The 21,270-nt window shown below is 57.7% G+C and overlaps 1 protein-coding gene and 1 long non-coding RNA gene across 2 annotated transcripts in view; one reads left to right on the top strand and one right to left on the bottom strand.

Moving 5' to 3' along the window:
• Positions 1 to 21,270, top strand: part of CDH22 (cadherin 22) — a 142,597-nt gene that overhangs the window by 86,333 nt on the left and 34,994 nt on the right. The window contains exon 4 of the mRNA XM_084854897.1: positions 13,566 to 13,685. Coding sequence (XP_084711023.1) covers positions 13,566 to 13,685 — 120 coding nt within the window. The remainder of the gene's footprint in view (positions 1 to 13,565; positions 13,686 to 21,270) is intronic.
• On the bottom strand, positions 92 to 5,821 carry LOC146349131 (uncharacterized). Its single transcript, XR_014790826.1, has 3 exons — positions 5,693 to 5,821; positions 2,601 to 2,912; positions 92 to 1,441 (listed from the first exon to the last, which is right to left on the bottom strand). It is a non-coding gene; the product is annotated as an uncharacterized LOC146349131 (long non-coding RNA).

Here is a 21,270-nt window from a genome sequence, read left to right as displayed (position 1 = left end):
GCTGCTCATTGGTGTCATCCGCACTGGGCTGGGTGCACTTGGAGTACGGATGCACGCTTGGTGTGTCGGCGCATGCATCGCTGCTCGCAGTCACATTCATAACATTTATTTATTTATTTTTGATTTTTTTTTATTCAGGGGGGCATCTGGGGGGCGGGATTGTAAGCTGCCTTGATTGGTTTTTCCAGAAAGGTGGTATCAAAATGTGTTTTTATAAATTATAAATGAAAATAAATACATTTAGAAGCCTTCATAGAGTGGCAGAAAATCCAGGGGAATTTGATAGCACTGATGCAGAAAAGTTTCATAGTCAAGCTTCACACCAAGCATCATGAACTCCCAACAAAATTTTAGTTGGAGTGAGGGATATAAACAGACCCCCCCCCCCCGATGCACAAACACAGAACAGCAGTCTTAAGAATGTCATACTGGATATTTTATGGCATTGCTTTCTTTATCATAACGTTGACAACTTTGCATGAGTTGTCCTAGAATGATTTCCTTCACCTTGGAAACATTAGTGAATGCTCTGTAGAGAGTAGCAGTGGAATCTGTGGGGAGTGTTTTTGGCAGGGGAGAAGAAATGGATATGCTTGATCAAGGTTTAGGTCTCTAGAGGAGCCTGGATGACTCGCTTTACTTTTCACGTTGTTATTGACCACTTTTTACATCACCTAACATAATGCAACTTTTGCATGGCTTGAATTTTGAGCTGCAGGAATATTCTTTAGAAATTCCCTTTTTTTCCCTGGAACTGCACATTTTGTATATGGTTGCACATTTTTAAAAAAGCCCTGAGAGCATCAAAAACAGGTCCATGTGTTCTGGTATTTCTGATGACGGAGGCGTTCAAGACAAGGCTGGACAGCCACCTGTCAGGGATGCTCTGACTTGGATTCCTGCATTGAGCAGGGGGTTGGACTCGATGGCCTTGTAGGCCCCTTCCCACCCTACTATTCTATGATTCTATGACTGAGCAGCAACAAGGCCTGGGTACCAGGTCTACCTAGATAGGTAGAACTGGCCTCTGAGAAACATGCATACCAGGTCTACCTCTCTGTTGTTTCTCAGTGGGTAGACCTGGTGTCCAGACAATGTCCATGCGCAGCCGAAACCTTTAGTTCTTTCTCTGTTTGCCCATTGGTTTACAGATTGTATTTTATATTTATTTATTTTATATGCCACTGCATAACAAAATGTTTTCATGGTAGGCTGTAGACAAGCACACCTGTACTTCTAGGAGCTATATGAATACTTTCCAGAAACAGGAGGTGAACCATGATGTACGATCTTGAGATTATGTTGTGTGGGAGTCCATCCACATGGAGCACCTGGTCAGCGAACAGCTGGATGGTCTGGGGGGCAGCCAGCCAGCCTTGTGTTGGAGTAAAATGTGCCGTCTTGGTCAGTGTATCCACTGCAACTCGATCACGGTGTTTCCCTGTGAAGACAGGAACTTGAGAATGAAGTCAGCTAAGATGTTAGCCCATGGTTTCTGAGGAATAGGCCATAGCTGGAGCGGGCCCTAGGGTCTGTGATGTGGCATCTGGTCCTGGAGCACCTATCGCGGAATGGAACATAGAGTTTAATGGCCCTTCATACAGCCAGCTGCCAGAAGGCACAGATCAGGAGTTTAAGGGATGCAGTGGCTTCTACCATGAATGCCCTACTTGGGTCTGGGTAAACCAAGGTGGAGTGGAGGGAAAGTAGGACTTGGGCTGCCAGAGTCTATAAGAATTGGGTCTGCTTTTTCAGGAGTGCAGTGAGGTGGGGGAGGGGGGGACACATCAGCGAAAGTGTTGATGAACCAATGGTAGAAGTTAATGTCCAGAAACCTCTGTATTCCCTGGGCAGAATTCATGGGCAGAGTCTAGTTCATGATGGCTGCCACTTTTCAAAGATCCAACTGGGGGCCACTGGGAGTGATGATGTACCCCAGGAGTTTAAGGGCATTTCTCTAATTTGGCTTATTTGCTAATTTGCTCCCATAGCTACTCCAGGACTAAGCAGATATGATGGCTATGTTCCTCAGGGGTTTTGGAGAAAATCAGGAGGTCAGCAAGATATGCCACCACAACTCAATCTAGAAAGTCATTGAGCACATCACTGAAAAAGTGCTGGAATGTTGCAGAGCATTACAAAGGCCAAACGGCATTATGAGAGACTCAAAATGACCATAATAAGCATGAAGTAATGTTTCCCACTCATCTCTCTCTTAGATTCACACCCCACTGTAGGCCCCTTGCAGGCTCAGCTTTGTAAACCACTGGGTGCCAGCGTTCAAAGAGATTTGGGATAAGCATCAGGTGACAGCAGTTATTTATGGTTAATCAGCTAAGTGCCCAATAATTGATGCACGGGCTCTGTCCTTCATCCTTTTCCCCTACAAAGACAATGGGTGCTCCCACTGAAGAGGGCTGGATGACTTCTCAAGTTGTCCTCTAGGTAGTCCCACAGGCCATTGCGTTCTGGGGCAGAAAAAGAACAGTTGCACGCAAAAGGCAAGTTGGAGATCAACGGGGGCGGTCACAGGGCTGATGAGGGCATATTAGAATTGCTGGAATTTGCATGTTAGAATTTGACTTGCTGAGCATTGTCACCTGGTCTTGGAGCTCCAAGCATTCTTGCAGTGGTGTGGAGCAGGGTAGAGGGGATAGGTGCCTCCCTTGTGGTCCTGGCCTGGCTGTCGGTCTCGGAGCTGGCAGGGACTGCTGTAGGCAGGAAATTTGATAAAAGGGTGACTGGAAACAGGCAGTCCACTGGCTCCAGAAAACCAAAGGGTCAGCAGTGGGGAACCAGGTCATTTTCAGGATAATGGGTGGAGTCCGTCCGGAGCCAGGAGATTCTTCGCGGAGGGGCTGCAGTGGTCACCATGTGGGGTAGAGAGCGGTCAGAGGTTCCTGCTACCCTGGCTGCAAATGGGGAACAATGAAATAAAAGTTGGTTGGTGGCCAGGAGGGAGCAGGGTGGGGCTAATTAAAGGGCCAGTTTCAGTCACGTTGGTGGCTGAGAAGCAAGGACTGCTGTAAGTTAATCCAGACATAGAGACCGTGGCTTACTGAAGGCTGCCAATGGGACCTGCTTCTGAGTAAATGTAGGATCCTGCTCGGGGACAGGCATTTGGGGGTATTTATGGGGCATGTATTCTTAGCACTCTGTAGAACCATACTTTTCCGTCTGCTTCCAGTTGATTGTGGAAGGGCAGTGCCTTCTGTGCTAAAGGGCCTGAGCCCCAGACGCGCCCGCTTCCCTCTACTGGCAGCGCCCTGAATTCGGCAAGGGAGCTAGGCGGCTCCCCACGGGCTCCCCAGCGGGCCCTGGCCAGCCGCAGGAACGAGTGGGCACCCGCTTGTCTTTTCCGGGCATCCGTGCCTGGGCCCAGCCTCTCCATGCTGCTGTGAGCACCTCTCGGGGCCACATCCCTGGTGGGCACAGGTAGCAGTGCCCATGTGGCGTGTGCCTCACATGATCCGCTGAGAATGACCCCGGCAGGAACCCAGGAAGCGCCCTTCTGCTCCCCGTCCATCCAGCCCAGTGCGGCCGGCGCGGACTGGCAGCTCTCCAGGGATCCCGGCAGGATGCTTCCCCCACCCTGCCTGGAGACTGGACGTGGGCCTTTTCCACGCAAAGTGGGCGCTGTGACCCTGAGCTGCAGCTCTGCCCGGACGGAACGCCTCGCCCTCCCTACCGGAAGCAGTGTCCAGAGAAGGGCTGGACCCCGTCTCCCTGGATTTCTGCACGGCAAAGTCGTGAGGAAGGAGCGCCCCGGTGACCCATCTGAATACAACATGAATTGTGCCTTGCCAGATGCTGCCCAGGTTTCTGCTAAGGACAGGGACTGAGAAGGCAGAGTGCGGAGTGGGGTGTCTGTGTGGCTCTCTGGGGCCAGGGGTCATTTTCTCCGCCAGTTTCCTGGAGGCCCTGAAGAGCAGCTGCCTCCCTCCCCCCCAGTGGGGGCACCTGAGAAGTCCCACCTCATGCGGCTGCTGGACTGCCCAGGCCACTCTTCCCCTTGTCTGCTCTCCCCAGGGATGTCGGGAGGGTTTGTGTGTGGTTTGGTGGCGTCCCCGCGCCCGCAGCCTGAGGCTCTGTTTGGCTCCTTCCAAGTCTGTGGCGAGGCTGGCCGCACGCAAGCGCGGGGGCTGGAGGCCTCTCGGTGGCGCCAGGAGGGCGCAGCCACCCGGGCTGGGGCTGGGGGGAGTGCGCCGAGCGGCCCTCTCGGCTCTGGCCCCTGGCTCCAGCTCCCCCGGCCTTGTGCTCGCAGCAGGCGCCCTCTGCAGGTGCCGAGGGCAGCTGGCGCGCTGGGCGCTGGCTTCAGAGTCCGCCTGACGCCTGGCCAGCTCTGAAGAGCCCAGCCTCGGGGGGCCTTCATGGCTGCCTCCTCCAGCGGTGAGTAGCGTGGGGGGCCAGTGGTTCCGAGGGGCAAGCAGGGCTCTTGGGCAGGGCTGAGCCCCACCGCTTACTTTGGAAATGAAGCCCTGAGCTCCCCTTGTATAAGAACTGTGAGGGGGCCCTGGGCCCGGCGGCCCCTGGGCGGGGCTCTGTGAAGCATCATCCGAGGCGGGGTGGTTTGAAAACAGCTGGCAGTGACGGTGGGGCCTGATCACGGGCTGATGGGAGCCAGGCATAGCCAAGGAGGCAGCGTCTGTGCCAAACGGGAGATCACAGGCAGGGAGGGCCGCACTCCCCTACATGGGAGGCCGCGATCCCCACAGATTAAGAGGCTGTGAAAGTAAACACGAAGCGAAGGGCTCGGAGCGGCAGCGACGTGCCTCGGTGGCCTGAGCGGTGTCCCGGCAGGCTTGCGTGCGGAGCTCTGGGCGCCTGTCGGAAGCGCTGGGCCTCCCCCTCCCAATGACTGTGCGTGCAAAAGCAGGGGAGGGGGCTCTCCCTGCACGAAGAAGGAGTGCCCCCCGCCCGGCCCGCCAGAGGCCTCGTCCGGAGGCTCCGCACAGCTCTCTGGGGGAAGCCGGTGCCACTGGGCAGGCTGAGGGAAAGGCACCCGGGATGCGGCACATCCAGAAGCGGGAGGGGGTGGCTGGCGCCCATCTCTCTCACACGCCTTCCCCCGTGTGCTTTTACCGCCTCCCCCTCCCGGTCTTTCTGGCCATTCCAGGCTGGATTGGTTGAGTAAAGATTTCCCACACTGGGCTTGCTGCTGCATTTGGACCGTCAGCATATCTGGCAGTACCGCCCCTGCCCCAGGGCTCCCGGAGGCAAGGAGGGGCCGCCCCGGCCCCTCTCGCCTGCACGGCTGCTGTTTCTTCCCGCCAGCCCTCCTCCCACGCCGTGCTTGTGCCACCCGGAGGCTCGTGTGGGTGTCTTGGGCGCAGCGCCTGTTCTGAGCCTTCCCTCAGAGCTCGCACTGCTGCTGGAGGGCTGCCGGGGTGCGGGGGGTCAGCACGCCTGAGAGCCGTCCTCCTCCCGGGAAGGGCTTGCGGGCTGGCCGACTGCGTCGCCTGGGGCACGGTCTGGGGAACGCCTCCCACGGCGGGTGACTGGGGCATGGCAGCCTCTGGGAAAGCGGCTCCTGCCAGGAGGAGTTCTGCTGAGAAGAGAGGGCCCCCTCTAGCCCAGCATTCTGTACCCCAGTGGCCAACCAGCTGCCCACCAACCAAGCAGGACGTGGCTGAAACCACACCAGGAACTGCACACAGGAACTGGTGTGCAGGCAGACTGCCCTGATACTTGCCCATCTCCTAGCCCCAGAACACCTGCTCCGATGGGCAGCATCTCTTCAGGCTCTCCAGCACTCTTCCCCATCACCTTCTACCTAGTTTCTTGGATATGTTGGAGACTGAACTTGGGACTTCCTGAACACAAGGCAAGTGCTGTGTCACTGAGCTACAGCCCCACCCCTAAAAATAAAGTAAGATTCCAGTCCTCATGGTCCTGAACAAAGGGCTGATTTAAATTAACATACACACACAGCTCCCCTGGTCAAGGCTGTCTGTCCATCTGCCCCAATATTGTCTCCACTGACTGGCAGCCATGGCTCTCCAAGGTCTCAGACAGGAATCTTTCCCAGCCCTCCCTGGAGACGCTGTCAGGGATGGATCCTAGGCCCTTCCACATGCAAAGCAGCAGCTCAGCCCTGGAGCTGCAGGCCCTGCCCTGGCCGAGATCTGACTGCCCCATGTCATGGGTGCTTGTTTAGTTGTGTCTTGCCTCCCGTGTTTTTATATATTATTATAAGGTGCTTTAGAGCCTTTAGGCCCAAAGCAGGGCAAAATCTGAATAAATAGGTGAATAGGAGACAAATTAAGAATGACTGGGTCCAGACGCCATACACCTCTGGGTTCTTAAAAAATGCACACGTGAAATAATACAAAATGCAACCTGTCACTGAAGTTTGCTTCCCAACCCAAGGACCAGAAGAGAGCCAGTGGAGAACCAGTTGTTACAAAGGTATCCTTCTTAAACTGCCCAGAACTGGGCTCCTTAATGTACCAGCGAAATGATCCTTCTTCATGTGCCTCTTGCTACACCATGGATGGTGAGAGGTGCGTGAAGAGATGTCCGACTCAGCCTGTACCTGGAGCAGCTGCTCCCGGTCGGTCGCGTCCCAATCTCTGTGATGAGAGAGGCTTCACACCCCTCTCAGCATGGACAGAGGCCAAATGGGTGGGCTGATGACATCAGGAGGGCAGGGCCCGGCCCTCCTGACATCACCTGGTGCTCCAGATTCAGCCCCCAGACCCAGAACAGTTTGATACCCCTGACCTAATGCCGCCTCTCAAAAGGCCTTGTGCAGCTCTTCCATCCTTTCCTCCTTAACAGATTGTTTTTGTGGAAAGAAAAAAGGCAGAAATAGTGATAGGGAAAACATGGGAGGGGCTACAACTGGAAGATGTCATCACCTGGCGTTCCTGTAAAACTCTGTGAACGAGGCAGGCCAGTTGCACAATAGAAGCCTCACCCAGAAGCGCCCCTGGACACTGTGCTCCGGGTGAGGCCTGACCAAGCGTCCCCTGGCCTCGCTGGGCCACCCCGGTGCTGCCTTCACGGTTTGGGACAGACAAAAGCGAGTCCTTTGCACGACTCGCTTGCTGCCACAGGACGTGCTGATGGCTTTCTTCCCTGATGTCTTTAAATGGGTTCATGGAGGATAGTTCTGGGCGTGGCTTTCGGTTGTGGCGGCTTCATGGAGCCGCTCCTGCAGGTCCCCGTGCTGGTGGCCTGCTCCCTTCAGCCCGGCTCAGGGGCTCTCCAGGGGCACCTGCCAGGCACCTGCGCAAAGGGTGCTGCGAGGCGGTCTCCACCTTGGCTCGTCTTGCATTCTTGGACTGCCTCTGCGGCACGGAGAGCCCAAAGCCAGACTGTAAGAACAGCGGATGAGCTCCCTGGCTCCGTGTGCAGGGAAGCTGAGCATGTGAAGCTCCCTGGCCGGGACAGACCCTCTGGCCCTGTGCACCCTGCTCTGGCTGAAGACTGCTTTCCCGAGCTGGCCCTGTTCGGCCACCTGGCCTGCGTTGGAGGGGGCCGATCCTGGGCCTTCCGTGTGCCAAGTGAAGCCTCTGCCACTGAGCTCCCCCCACCCCAAAAACGCTTCACAGGCCCAGCCCCAGAGGTGCCATCAGCAGCCCTCCAGTGACTTTGTCATGGGAGCTTTGTGCTAAGGAGATGACCTGCCCCTGCCTGGGTAAGGCCAGCCTGCTCCTGAAACGCCCCCCGGCGTGTGTGGCTGAGCAGAGGCTGGTCTGCCCTTATGAACAGAAGAAGCACCCTGGACCTGGATCAGGCCAAGGGTCATAGAATCATAGAATAGTAGGGTTGGAAGGGGCCTACAAGGCCATCGAGTCCAACCCCCTGCTCAATGCAGGAATCCAAGTCAGAGCATCCGTGAGATGGCTGTCCAGCCTCGTCTTGAAGGCCTCCAGTGTGGGAGAGCCCACCGCCTCCCCAGGTAATATGTTCCATTGTCGTATTGCTCTGACAGTCAGGAAGTTTCTCCTGATGTTCAGCCGGAATCTGGCTTCCTGTCAGTTGAGCCCGTGATTCCGTGTCCTGCACTCTGGGATGATCAAGAAGAGATCCTGGCCTTCTTCTCTGTGACAACCTTTCAAGTACTTGAAGAGTGCTATCATATCTCCCCTCAGTCTTCTCTTCTCAAGGCTAAACACGCCCAGTTCTTTCAGTCTCTCCTCACAGGGCTTTGTTTCCAGTCCCCTGATCATCTTTGTTGCCCTCCTCTGAATCCTCTCCAGTTTAACTGGAGTTTGTCCTTCTTAAAGTGTGGTGCCCAGAACTGGACACAGTACTGCAGATGAGGCCTAACCAGTGCTGAGTAGAGGGGGACTAGTACTTCCCAGGATTTGGAAGCGATGCTTCTATGAATGCAGCCCAAAATAGCATTTGTCTTTTTTGCAGCCACATGACATTGTTGGCTCATATACAGCTTGTGATCAACAACAATGCCAAGATCCTTCTCGCTTGTAGTGTTGTGGAACCACGTATTCCCCATCTTGTAACTGTGCCTTTGGTTTCTTTTTCCTAGGTGCAGAACTTGGCATTTATCCCTATTAAATGTCATTCTGTTGTTTTCTGCCCAGCGCTCCAGTCTATCCAGATCACTTTGAATTTTGTTTCTGTCTTCCAACGTATTAGCTATCCTGCCCAAGTATTAGCTTGTGTCATCTGCAAATGTGATCAGCATTCCCTGCACCTCCTCCTCCAAGTCATTCATAAAAATGTTGAAGAGTACTGGGCCCAGGACTGAGCCCTGCGGTACCCCGCTCGTGACCTCTCCCCAGTTTGAGAAGATCCCATTGATAAGCACTCTTTGAGTCCGATCCTGTAGCCAACTGTGGATCCACCGGATCGTTGTATTCTGTATTCCAGTCATGATACAGCACACACCGGATCATTGTGTGCTGTATTCCAGTCATGAGAGTCATCCCACCAAGTCTCTGTTATACCTATCAGGTCATAATTTCCCTCCTGTATTAAGAGTTCAAGTTCGTTCTGTTTGTTTCCCATACTCTGGGCATTAGTATATAGACATCGAAGACCATGTGCTTCATAGTCTGGCTTTCTTCCTACATGTGTCTGAAGACTATTATTGGGCGCTATCAGAGCTGTTCTCTCCGTTGCAGTGCATGCGCCTCCATCCACTGTTACCCCCAACATTACATCTCCCTTCCCTGTAGGATTCAGTTTAAAGCCTCCTGATGAAGTTCTTCATGCCATGGCCAAACACATTCTTCCCATCCTTTGTGAGGTGCAACCCGTCCCTTGCCAACAGCCCATCTTCCAGGAAGTATAGCCCGTGGTCCCAGAATCCAAATCTCTCTCTCTGGCACCACCTTTGCAGCCAGTCATTCACCCGGAGTATTTTTCGTTCCCTATCCCTCTTCTGACTACTGGAAGGATGGATGAGAAAACTATCTGGGCCCCAAAGTTCTTGAGTTTCCTTCCCAGAGCTTCCATGTCTGACGTGATCTCTTCGTAGCTCCACTTGGCGGTATCATTTGTTCCCACATGGATGAGAAGAAAGGGATGCCTGTCAGTGGGCTTTATGAGTGCAGGCAACCTTTCAGTCACGTCTCTAATCTGTCCTTCCGGGTCCATCTAGGCAACCTTCTGTTCACACAGTGCCTGAGCAGATGCCCCAGTGGGAAACCCACAAGCAGGATGCGATCTCTCCAGGTTTGTGGGTCGGTCAAGGAAGACTCGCTTCCCCTTCTGCTCCGTGTGACGTCGCTCTGCGGATGCGTGTGGGGTGGTGGCCCTGCTCCTGCCTTGGCTGGGGAGGCCCTTCTCTGCTGCCCCTCCCATGCCCTGCGATTGATGCGGCCACCACAGCACCGTGGCGGGGCTGCTGCCTGCCTGCCTGCCTGGGGCCTTGCTGTCCTCCTCTAAACCCCCCTTGTTGATTTAGATGAAGGCAAGGGAGACGCTCTGCATTAGCGAGCAGCAAAGGCGAGAAAGCATCACATAAACCAAATCCTTCACAGAGCCCCCGCTGAACGGTCTCTGGGGGACGCAAATCGGACCATATAGCAAGCCAAGCCCGGGCTGGGAGAAGCCAAGCCACTGGGCCAGGTGCTATGCATGGGAGCGGCGGCGGGGGCTTGAGGCCTGGGAGGCTGTCCGCTCAGAGGGAGCTCTCTGGGCTGGGGAGAGCGCAGTCTGACTGGTTCAGCCAAATAGGGTCATGCTGTCTCCCCACCCCACGCCACGCCTGCGTCTTCCGCTCCGGCAGATGCCCCCTTCCAGCAAGGAGAGTGGCCAATTTGCTCTGACTCGTTAAGTTTTATGCTGTGCTTTTGCTTTGCGGGGTGCCTGGCGAGTGCTGGTGGGGGGGGGGGGAGGGACCGGTCTTCATCCACTTTACGTGCCTAATTATCTCTCTGGATGGGGAGGGGACCTGAGCTGTTGCAGCTCATTACAAATGTTTAGCGTTTATTTATTGGGAGCGAGCGAGAGCCAGCTTTTGATGGCACAGGCAGATGCCGAAGTGGAGGCTGACAGCCCCCGGCCATGCCATTTCCCCTTCCCTGGCGGGGGAGGCAGCACCAGCAGCAACTGTGGGGGCTGATGGGGTGTGAGGAGAAACTGCACTCTGCTAGCGAGGAGTGCGGTGCCCAGCAGGAGCCGGGGGGCACGGGGGGCACCCTTGTGTCGGAGCAGCATTGGGGACAACAGCTCCCTCTGCTCTGCATCTGCCCCCCAGGTCAGGAAAGGGGGGGCTAAAGAGGAGCCGGGGCTGCTCCTTGGTTTTGCAATGGGTTTGGTCCCCACTGTGGTTTGTCTTGTGGGGAGGGCCCCGTCGGACTTGTGCTCAGGGAAGGCGGCTGGTTTGGCGGCGGGGGGAGAACTCCAGCCAGCTCCCCCATCCGCAGGAGCATCTTGTGGCATGACGGAGCCCCAGCGAAGGAGAGGCTGCTGCTGCAGGACCTTCTCTGCCCAGCCCCAGCACATGTGTGGCAGCCTCGCCGCCTACCGCATGGCGCGCAGCACTGCTGCTGCGGGGCCATGACTGGGCTCCTCTGTGGGAGGGGCGCAGCTGGCCTGTGGGCGTGTGCCTGGTGGCGCCTCTGGGATGGCCCTCCCGCCCGGGAAGGGCCGGCCTGGAGGTGCTCACGTCGCAGGTGCATGCAGCAGTCCCCCCTTCAGCATCCCGCTGCGGTGGGTGAAGGGTAGTCCAGGAACGCTCAAACCCACCCTCTCCTCTCCAGCTGCTTCCCACTTGAGTTCAGCTGCCAGCCTCTGGGTGTCCCATATCTCCCTCTCCTGTGCGTAGGGAAGCAATGTGGGGGCAGTGCAATGGCCAGAGGGGAGCAGTGGGCAGCCCCCCTTCTGCCCAGCAAATGCACAGCCTCCCTGGCTGTCCTGCCTCTTAAAGAGCTCCCTGGGGTCAGAGCAAGGCCCCGTGTGGCCCTAAGCCAAGCAGCCAGCTGGCGCTGCCTGCGCCAGGAGGGCCCATGGGGCCTTCGAGCCTAGCTGGGATCCCTGTGCCCACAGCGGGAGCGCAGGGATGGGCCACGGACAAGCCCCTCTGGCTGCGACGGAGGCACCGCGGCACCACTGCGGAGGAGGTGAACCCGCCAGGCGCCCCGTGGATGCTCCCCAGCAGGACTTCGCTGGGGCCTGCCTGGCCTTGCAGCTCCTCTCCAGGGCCGGCACTGCCTTGCCTGCCTTCCATGCTGGGAGCGCCAGCGGGGAAGGGCGGAGCCACTCTGGATGCGCAGGAGCAGCTGCGCCAGAAGGCCCCCCCGCGCAAGCGAGATGTCGCTGTGTGTGATCAGATGTGATCAAGACGAGGCTGGACAGCCACCTGTCAGGGATGCTCTGACTGGGATTCCTGCACGGAGCAGGGGGTTGGACTCGATGGCCTCGTAGGCCCCTTCCAGCCCTACTATTATCTGGTTCTATGTGGGAGGCTGGAAGGAGAAAGGGAAGGGCCCTAAAACGCGGCAGCGCCCGTCCGCAAGCGCCTGCATTGCAGGGTTGCTGTTTTTATTACGCCTGTTGACTTGTTTGGCTTTCAGTGTTTCACTACAAGCCTGCTTGGGAGGGGTTGCCTGGGAGGACAGGGTAGGAATACATGAAGCAGCTAAACTTCATTTTTGTGTGGAGCGTTCCAAAGGCAGCTGGCTGTTGTGTGGATGCAAAGAAGGGTTGAGCGGGTTCGCCCCGGCAGGCAGCCGGAGAAGCACGCATGTCTGCCTTGCAGTTCAGCAGCGGCGCTTGGCGTGCGACGGGCCCAGCGTCGGCCGCTGGCGCCTCTGCTCGCAGGGGGGGGGGGCTTCCCGCTGCCTCAGGCCCCAGAGAGCGGCCGCTGCCTCAGGCAGGGCAGATGGGGCAGCGCTCTGGCTAACGGAAGGCCGCCTCCGTTCGCTCCCCGCTGCCCTTGGTGGGGCCCGCATGGAGGACCAGCTGCCAGGCGCAGCGCCAGAGGGGTGGCAGCCAGAGGGGGTGGGCGGGGTTCCTTTTCCTCTCGTGGCACTTCGGGGCCTGGGCCTCTCCCACCCAATTTGACCAAATTTTTCTGACCACGTGGCGTTGCTCTAAGTGGGGAGGCCAGAGGAGCCGCTGGGGCCACGACGGGCCCAGCTGGCCAGAGGGCCTCTGGGCGGGAGGGTCTGAGCCACCCCAGCAGGAGCAGACTGTGCTAGTATCCTTGGGCTGCCAGCCGCGCTGGTCAGGGCTGGCCCCAGCACAGCAGCCTGACGGCGTGGGGCAGAGCTGGCTCTGCGCCCTCCTGGTGGTCAGTGGCACTGCGAAGCTGGCAGCGGGTGGCGATGGGCTTGGCCTGGTGGAGGAGTTGCCGGCCCCCCGAATCGGCCCCACCTTCTGAGGCACAGCGGAGGCACAAGGAGCAGGGCCTTCTCAGTCGTGGGGCCTTTGGGGCACCCCGGGCCAGCCGCTTTGTCAGCCCCCCGGCATGTGGAGAGCTTTACGTCTCTCATACACGCGATGGAGCCCAATGGACTGCTCCTGGGTCTGCTTCCTGTGTCTTTACTCCGTCTGAAATGTTGATGATCTCCTTGCTTTAAAACGGTGTCCGCCAAGAGGGGGGATCGAATGCTTCAGTGGACCGTTGCACTCGTGGCTTCCCTGGGGACCTGCCCATTCCCCCAGGGCGGATGCCACTGTCTCAGGGAGAGCTTTGGGGTTGCCTTCTCCCCTCGCTTCTGGCCGCTTTGCCTGTTTCTCCCCCCACCCCACACCTCTCGCTCATCACGTCTTGGGTCCCACTTCTGTCAAATTGAACATGATGTCAAGTTATGCCCATCATGGGCCCTGTTTAATGAGGCCGCGTTGAAAATCAATAACTTAATTGCAGCCTTTTGATGGACTTTTATCCAATTTGTACTCTCTCTGCCCTGCTACGTGTGACGCATAAGGACTCAGGCCTCCATCTGGGGCTGAAGGGAGAGCATGGGGGCCACCTTCCCTCTGGTTGCCCCCCCCCCCAGATACCTGAGCCTGCAGAAATCTGCCTGTGCAGGATGGGCCGCCGCCTGCACTGGGCTGCTGCAGCTGGCAGGGGGTGGCCGGGGGCAAGGAGCAGGGCTGCTGCATGCTCAGGGCCCCTTCTGCCCCCTCTCCCCTCCCAGGGACGTCTGTGATGCAGGTGATGGCGTCTGACGCGGATGACCCCACCTACGGAAGCAGTGCCAGGGTGGTCTACAGCGTCCTGGAGGGGGAGCAGCACTTCGCGGTGGACAGCAAGACTGGTACGTGGCCTTCTCTGCAGGGCTGGTGGGCGCCCGGCCTTGCTGGGCCTCCGGAAGGAGAGTGGTGGGGAGGGAGGGGAGTCTTCCAGGGCCCTGTTTCTGTGAGCGACCCCTTTTGGGGAAGGTGCTGGTGCTGGCTGCGTGGGAGAGGTTCTGATGCTCCCCCTGCCGCCTGCTCTCCTGAAACCTAAACTGGCCCTCTGCTGGGTTCTCCTTCAGCCCGCTCCCATCGGGTGTGTGTGCGTCTGGGGGATGTCTCTCCTTCCCAGGCCAAGCCAGGACCAGGGAGAGTAGCCGATCGAGTGCTGGGCTCGGCCCTGGGACAGCTGGGCTCAGGCCCTGCTGAGCGCTGGAACTCCCTGGGCTGGCTGACCCAGTGCCAGCCCCACTTCCCAGGGGGGGTCGAGCGTCCCCACGTCTGCCAGCAGCTCGGCCTCACTGGAAGAAGAGTTGGATGGTGGTGTGAGGAGAGCCAGCCAGGGAGCAGTCTCTGCGGCGTTTGGCTGCTGCAGGTCCCCTTTCCGTGCTCTGCCCTGGGGCTTGTCACACCTAGAGATAGGCTGGCATGTGCAAGACCCCCCCCCCCAGCTTGCTGCAAGGACAGTCTGCCCTCTGGCTTGCTGACCCTTGCTCTGTCTCTGCCCAGCCTGTCTCCCTGGGGAGCCTCCAGCGCGCGCCTTCTCCTCCTGAACCCCCTCTGTGCTCTGTCTGGGGCACTGCCTGGCTGCCTCTGAGAGAGGGAGGGGCTGGCATTTGGCAGCTGGCTGGGGGTGGGGGGCAAGCCCAGCGGGGAGGCTGGAAATGTCACTGCTGCTGTGGCCGACATCAGGGTCTGGCTGGCTCACCCGTTCCTGCCGTGGCCAGCGGTCGCCCCCTCCTCGGGACGGCGAGGCATCCCTGGTGCAGCCCCCCTCGCTCTGAAATAACGTGGAGCCCCCCCCCCCGGCTCTCCCAGTGCAGCATTGTTAGCACCGGGCCTTTGATTAAAGGTAACACTTTAAATTAAGGATTGCTTTATAAATGCTCTATTAATATTTAATGAACGAACAGTGGAAGCCGCTCCATCCTTTAGTAACTTCTAATAAAGCCTGCCGTAAAATGTGCCTGAGATAAATCCCAAGCAGATGATGCCGTGACGGGGCTGCCGGGGGAGGCGATAACGAGGAGGGGGTGGGGGCGCGAGCAGGTGGGGCAGCCTCCCACGGGTGGCGCTGGGGTAACTGCGGCATGGCAGCTGCTGGCTTCACCTGGGCGCCCCCAAACTGCCCCCACAGAGGGTCCCATGGAGTTGGAAAAGGGGCAGAAAAGGGCAACCCAGATGACCAAGGGGCTGGAGCAACTGCCCTCTGAGGAAAGGCTGCAGCATCTAGGGCTGCTTAGCTTATAGAAAAAGGGTGAGTGAGCGGAGACATGAGAGGGGTATAAAACTACGGATGGTGTAGACAAAATGGACAGGGAGACCTTTTCCTCCCTCTCTCACAATACTGCATGGTGGGCGACTCAGGAGAGAAAGGAGGAAGGATGGCTGCACGTAGCGCGCAATCGAACTGTGGGATGCCCTCCACCATATATAGTGACGGCTCCCAACACGGAAGGCTCTGAAAGCGGGCTAGACGCACTCCTGGGGGATGAGGCTGTCAGTGGCTACTGTCGTGCAGGCTACACCTGCCTCCAGTGTTGGGGCACTTGCCTGGGTCTACCAGGGGGGAGCACGAGCCGGAGCAGGGCGGCAGGGTGAGGAGCTCCTTGCTGCTGTCCTGCTTGTGGGCTCCCTGTGGGGCATCTGGTTGGCCGCTGTGGGGACAAATGCTGGACTAAAAAGCCTTTGGTCTGATCCAGCTTCATTCCTCTTCGACTGCTTTTACATTCTTAACCATTCCTAAGGGTTACTGAGGGGAGAGTCAGGATGTGGGCCTGCTGTGGTGAAGGCTTTGCCTGGCCCCCAGCTGCCCAGAAACGCTGCCCACTGGCCACGCTTCCTCAGCGTGTCCCTGGGCTGGCAGAAGACTGCATGCCCCCCCCCCCCGTGCTCCAAGGTCTTGCCCAGGCTCCACAGCTTTTAAGGCCGTGCATTTATTCATTTCTGTCCCCCATTAAATTGTGGATGGAGAGGCACCACGGCGTCCCAGATTAACAGCCAAGGCAACCCCACCTGCTCCCATTTGGCCAGTTTCTCTTCAAGCAGCCAGAGACAGAGGCTGAGGAACCCCACCTCCAAGAGGTGCTTCGGTTGAGGAGGTCATCCAGGCGAAGGCCAGTTCTGTGGCTGCCTGTGAAGGGAGGCCAGGGTCCCTTCTAACCTGGCGAGGAGCATCCAATTCCCCCTGGCGCACCCTCAGGCCAGGTGAGAGATGGCCTCCCTCTGCCTGCCTGGGTGGGAGGCAAAGAGAACCTTCCGTGTGCTGCTGCTCAGGCATATGTACAGTGGGGTGGACCCACGCAAGAGGAGGCCTCCTCCTTCCATCTTTCCTCTCCCGCCTCCTGCTCACCTGGGAGCCACTCACAGAATAGAATAGCAGGGTTGGAAGGGGCCTTCAAGGCCATCTCTCAGTGGTGATCTTGGGCTGGTCCAGTTGGTTCCGCCTTGAGCTGGACCCTTCACTTCCTGGCCGGTCCTTTCCGTGGGAAGTTGTGAAAAGGCAGCATCTTTCTTGCAGCTGGCCCACCACTGAGGTGGCGGGGCATCAGGGCATTCTTCAGATCTGGGGCTGGGAGCGGTCCAGCAACAGGCTGTGAATTGGGGCTGGCTCAGTTGCTGTGGGGCCAGTCAGAGCGAGCGGCCCCCATCCCAGCAGAGAGCGCAGCCCCGTACAAGGGGGCAGGGCACATCCTGCCGCCAGCCAGCCCAGAGCCGAGGCCAGGGGACCTTGCATGATCCCATCATGCACCTGGCAGGCAAATGCACGGCAGTTCCTTCCTGTGCCCAGAGTATAAGGTTTAATTGCCCATATCAGCAGCTTAACTTGCAGAGCCACCGTGATCATTAATGCTGTAAAAGGAGCCATAAAATCTGGCACATTCATGTTTCGTAATATATGATAATGGAGAGCCGTTTGCTTTTCCTTTTTGACTTTGACCTGCTTTTCTCCTGTCTTGCACACTGAAGCAAGCCCAAGCGGACCTGAGCCCCCTGGGTCTGCACCTGGGGGTGGTGTGTAGGGGGATGTTGCCCTGTGAGAGTCAGAGGGGCCCTGTGCACATGTGTGCAAGTGCAGGAAGAGGGAGCAGTGTGCCGGGTGGGGCCTCCCTTTTGTGGCTCCCTCCACTGCTTGCCCAGCCATCTCCAAGAGCAACGAAGTGGTCCGGAGGCTTCTGCTGCAGGTCTGGGGTGGTTGGCTGTCCCTCTGCAAGAGGAGGGCCATGGCTGGGCCTATCTGCCCTCCTTCCTTTTGCTCTAGGCTCCTGCTTGGGCTCTCACTGGCCTTACCACTGCTCTGCCTTTCCAGCCATGGCACTTCAGTGGCCTGTGCAAGTCATCCATGTGGCACTAAAGATGGTCCCAAATATGCCATGTTTGCAGAGTGTGATCTGCTCCTGCTCGTGGGTTGGGTGCTAGAAGCAGTGCTGCCCTAAGCGAGAAGTACGAGGCGTGAGTGGTGGGTTTGGCCCGAGGGGGAGTGTGGGGGGCAGCATCAGCAGTATTTCTTGGCTTGGGGAGGGTTGGCCCCACCTGACGGGTTAGTCAGCACAAAGAGGAAAGTCCCCCCTCTCCCCAGCATGGCCCCCCCCCCACTGGGCCGCTCGGACCTGCCTCCCCACAGATCTGTCCTCAGCACCCCACAACCAGTCAGCCTCACCTGCTTCCTTTCACATGATATTCGGGGAGGGGTCATAGAACCATAGAATAGCAGGGCTGGAAGGGGCCCACAAGGACATCGAGCCCAACCCCCTGCTCAGTGCAGGAATCCAAGTCAGAGCATCCCTGACAGATGGCTGTCCAGCCTCGTCTTGAAGGCCTCCAGTGTGGGAGAGCCCACCGCCTCCCCAGGGAATTGGTTCCATTGCCGTATTGCTCTAACAGTCAGGAAGTTTCTCCTGATGTTCGGCCGGAATCTGGCTGCCTGTAACTTGAGCCCATGATTCCGTGTCCTGCACTCTGGGATGATCGAGAAGAGCTCCTGGCCTTCCTCTCTGGGACAACCTTTCAAGTACTTGAAGAGCGCTATCCTGTCTCCCCTCGGTCTTCTCTTCTCAAGGCTAAACATGCCCAGTTCTTTCAGTCTCTCTTCATAGGGCTTTGTTTCCAGTCCCCTGATCATCTTTGTCACCTCCTCTGAACCCTCTCCAGCTTGTCTCCGTCCCTCTCAAAGTGCAGTGCCCAGTGTGGGTCCACATCTTGCTGGCACTTGTGGGGCTCTCTTGGCCTTGCTAGTTCCTGCCTATCATGGCAGAAGTTGGGAGTGGGGGGAGACTCTGGGCTTTTGTGGGGCTGCCAAGCCAGTCAGTGGAGGAAAGAGAATTGCTCTCACACTCACAAGCATATGTGCTTATGGGGCAGGGGGAGGCTCGCAGAATTGGTGCTTTCCCTGAAAAGACCTTGCAAAGCTGCTCTCCTTGAACCAAGCTGAATGTTAGAAGGGCGGGGGGGACATGGTGGAGGTGTACACAATTATACAAGGTTTGGAGAAAGAGGATGGGGAGACTTTTTTCCCACTCTCTCAAAATACTAGAACCTGGGGTCATCCCGTGAAGCGGATTGGTGGGAGAGTCAGGAAAGAGAAAAGGAAGGGCTTCTTCACACAGCGCAGAGTTAAACTATGGAATTTGCTACCTCAGGATGCAGTGATGGCCACCAATTCGGATGGCTTTAAAAGGATATTAGACAGATTCCTGAAGGAGAAGGCTATCAATGGCTACTAGTCTTGAAGGCTATGTGCTATTTCTGGTATCAGAGGCAGTATGCCTATGTACACCAGTTGCTGGGGAACATGGGCAGGAGGGTGCTGTTGCACTCACGTCCTGCTTATGAGTTTCCTGTGGGCAGCTGGTTGGCCGCTGTGTGAATAGAATTCTGGACTAGATGGACCTTGGTCTGATCCAGCAGGGCTCTTCTTACGTTAGGTCTGTGCAGAGCGCCAAACCTAATGTGAGGAGGGAGAATTTGGCACCATCCAAAAACACTGGTGTCCTTTAATGCTTGGCTTTGATGGGCAGCCCTCTCCCCCCTGCCCCCCCCCACATGCAACAGCTCTAGGGAAAACTGCCTCAGAAAGACCAGAGCCAAGATCCAAAGAGATCAAGTTCTCTGCCTTTGATAGTGTATCAGAAGGGGAATTCTGGTGGCTACCGCTTCTTCCACTGCTGCAAAAGACCTACAAAAGGCGGGTCCCTTTTCCCCTGAAGGATTCCAGTCCCCCCATCCTACAAACATATACATACTACACATCTGGGTGTGTGCCCCCCTCCACGAGATCAATGCAGTGGCCTCTTGTGGCTTCTGCTTGCCCAGCACCACCCATACTGATGGCTGTGAAGGGGGTGTGCAATGTCTCCTTTACCCTGGGCTCAGAGGGGGCCCTTTCCTCAGCTGCAGGGAGACATTTGGGCACACCCCCTGAGCATCAACGGCCTTTTCCCCATGCCCCACGAAGGGCTTTCAGGGCTCTGGCCAAATTCAGCCCCTGTAGGCATCATGGCGAGAAAGGTTTAAACTATGAAAGAAGCCGATGAGTTCACAGTTGCACTTGCCCTTCTCTTGATTCGCACAAGCTCCTCTCTGCGAGGGGGAGAGGGGCCCGCACAAGCACGAGGAGGATGGCGGGGTCACTCGTGTGATCTAGGAACTTACCTAAAAGGGGCGCGGCCGGGTGCGGAGCGGGCGTTGGGGAGCCGATGAAAGGCAGCAAGCGCAGCACCCCCGTCCCACCAGGGGCTCCTCCGACGTGCCCCCGTCTCTTGGCGCAGGCAAGCTGAGCCCCGCTGCCCGAGCGAAGGGTCCCGGGGTGGCCCAGCCACGGCCCAGAGTGGAGGGGGCTGCTTCAATGCAGAGATGCCTGGTGATGGGAGAAGCTGTGTCTCTTGAAATTCCCCCTTCTACGCCACCAGCAAAGCAGAGGGCTACATGGAGCTGCGCTGGGAGGCAGAATGGCTGCATATTATGGGATGATTCTGGCCCCTTGTATCCTGGGAGGCAGGGATGGCTCTGCCCTGTACTGTGTGCATGGAGGTTATGGGATGGAGGGTGCTGCCTCAGGGCAGGGGCCTTGAACTCATGGCCTCTTCGGGAGGGGGGGTTATAGGGTCCCTGAATCACAGGTCGGAATTAAGATTGCCGGGAGAAGTATCAACAGCCTCTGATATGCAGACGATACCACCCTAATGGCAGAAAGTGAAGAGGATCTAAAGAGCCTCTTGTTGAGGGTGAAAGAGGAGAGTGCAAAAGCTGGTTTGAAACTCAACATTACAAAAACGAAGATCATGGCATCTGGCCCCATCACTTCCTGGCATATGGAAGGGGAAGAAATGGAAGCAGTGACAGATTTTACTTTCTTGGGCTCCAAGATCACCGCAGACGGTGACTGTAGCCATGAAATTCAAAGACGCTTGCTCCTTGGGAGGAAAGCTATGGCCAACCTAGACAGCATAGTGAGAAGCAGAGACATCACCTTGCCGACAAAGGTCTGTCTAATCAAAGCTATGGTTTTCCCAGTAGTAATGTATGGCTGTGAGAGCTGGACTGTAAGGAAGGCTGAGCACAGAAGAATTGATGCTTTCGAACTGTGGGGCTGGAGAAGACTCTTACGAGTCCCCTGGACTGCAAGGAGGTCAAATCAGTCCATCCTAAAGGAAATCAACCCTGAGTGCTCCTTGGAAGGACAGATACTGACGCTGAAGCTCCAATATTTTGGCCACCTAATGCGAAGACAAAACTCCATGGAAAGACCCTGATGCTGGTAATGACTGATGGCAAAAGGAGAAGGGGACGGCAGAGGATGAGATGGCTAGGCAGCATCACCGATGCAATGAATATGGACTTGAGCAGGCTCCGGGAGAGAGCGCAGGACAGGAAGGCCTGGCGTGCTCTGGTCCATGGGGTCACGAAGAGTCGGACACGACTGAACGACAACTACCCTGGGTCAGCAATGAGTCAGGCGGAGCCAGGGCTCCCCCGCCGCAGGCCGTACCGCCCACCCTCCTGCCCTGGGCCTGCGCTGTGGCCGCGGACGCGCGGGGCTTCTGCCGGCTCCGGGCCCCCCCGCCCCCCCCCGCCCTGACCAGGCTCGCTTCATACCCTTTAAATAACGGAGCCGCTTCCTTTGCGGGGGGGGGGGCCGCCCCCGCCGCCTTGCTGGAGCCTCTTCCGGCAGCCCCACAACTCGGCCTGGCTGCTGGCCACAGAACCCCTTCGCAGCCTGCTCTGGCGAGGAGCTGCCCGGGCCCTTTCCGGCGGCGAGGGGCTGGCCGTGCCCCGCCGCCGCCACCCGCTCCTGCCCCTACAGGGGGAGGCGCGGAGGGCCGAGCCGTCGGCGGCGCTCATCTCTCCAAGCGGCCCGGCCCGGCCCCGCTAAGCGAGGGGCGATGCGCTCTTCCCGCGCTCGGAGGCACGCAGCGCCTGGGCGGAGGCCTCGGGAGCCTCTCCGGGCGG

The sequence above is a fragment of the Heloderma suspectum genome, chromosome 4, assembly GCF_057233095.1.
Source record: "Heloderma suspectum isolate Gila_16-S chromosome 4, 16-S_ref, whole genome shotgun sequence".
Classification (NCBI taxonomy): domain Eukaryota; kingdom Metazoa; phylum Chordata; class Lepidosauria; order Squamata; family Helodermatidae; genus Heloderma; species Heloderma suspectum.
Note: the sequence above shows the minus strand (reverse complement) of the source record. Positions and strands in the feature narration are given on the sequence as shown.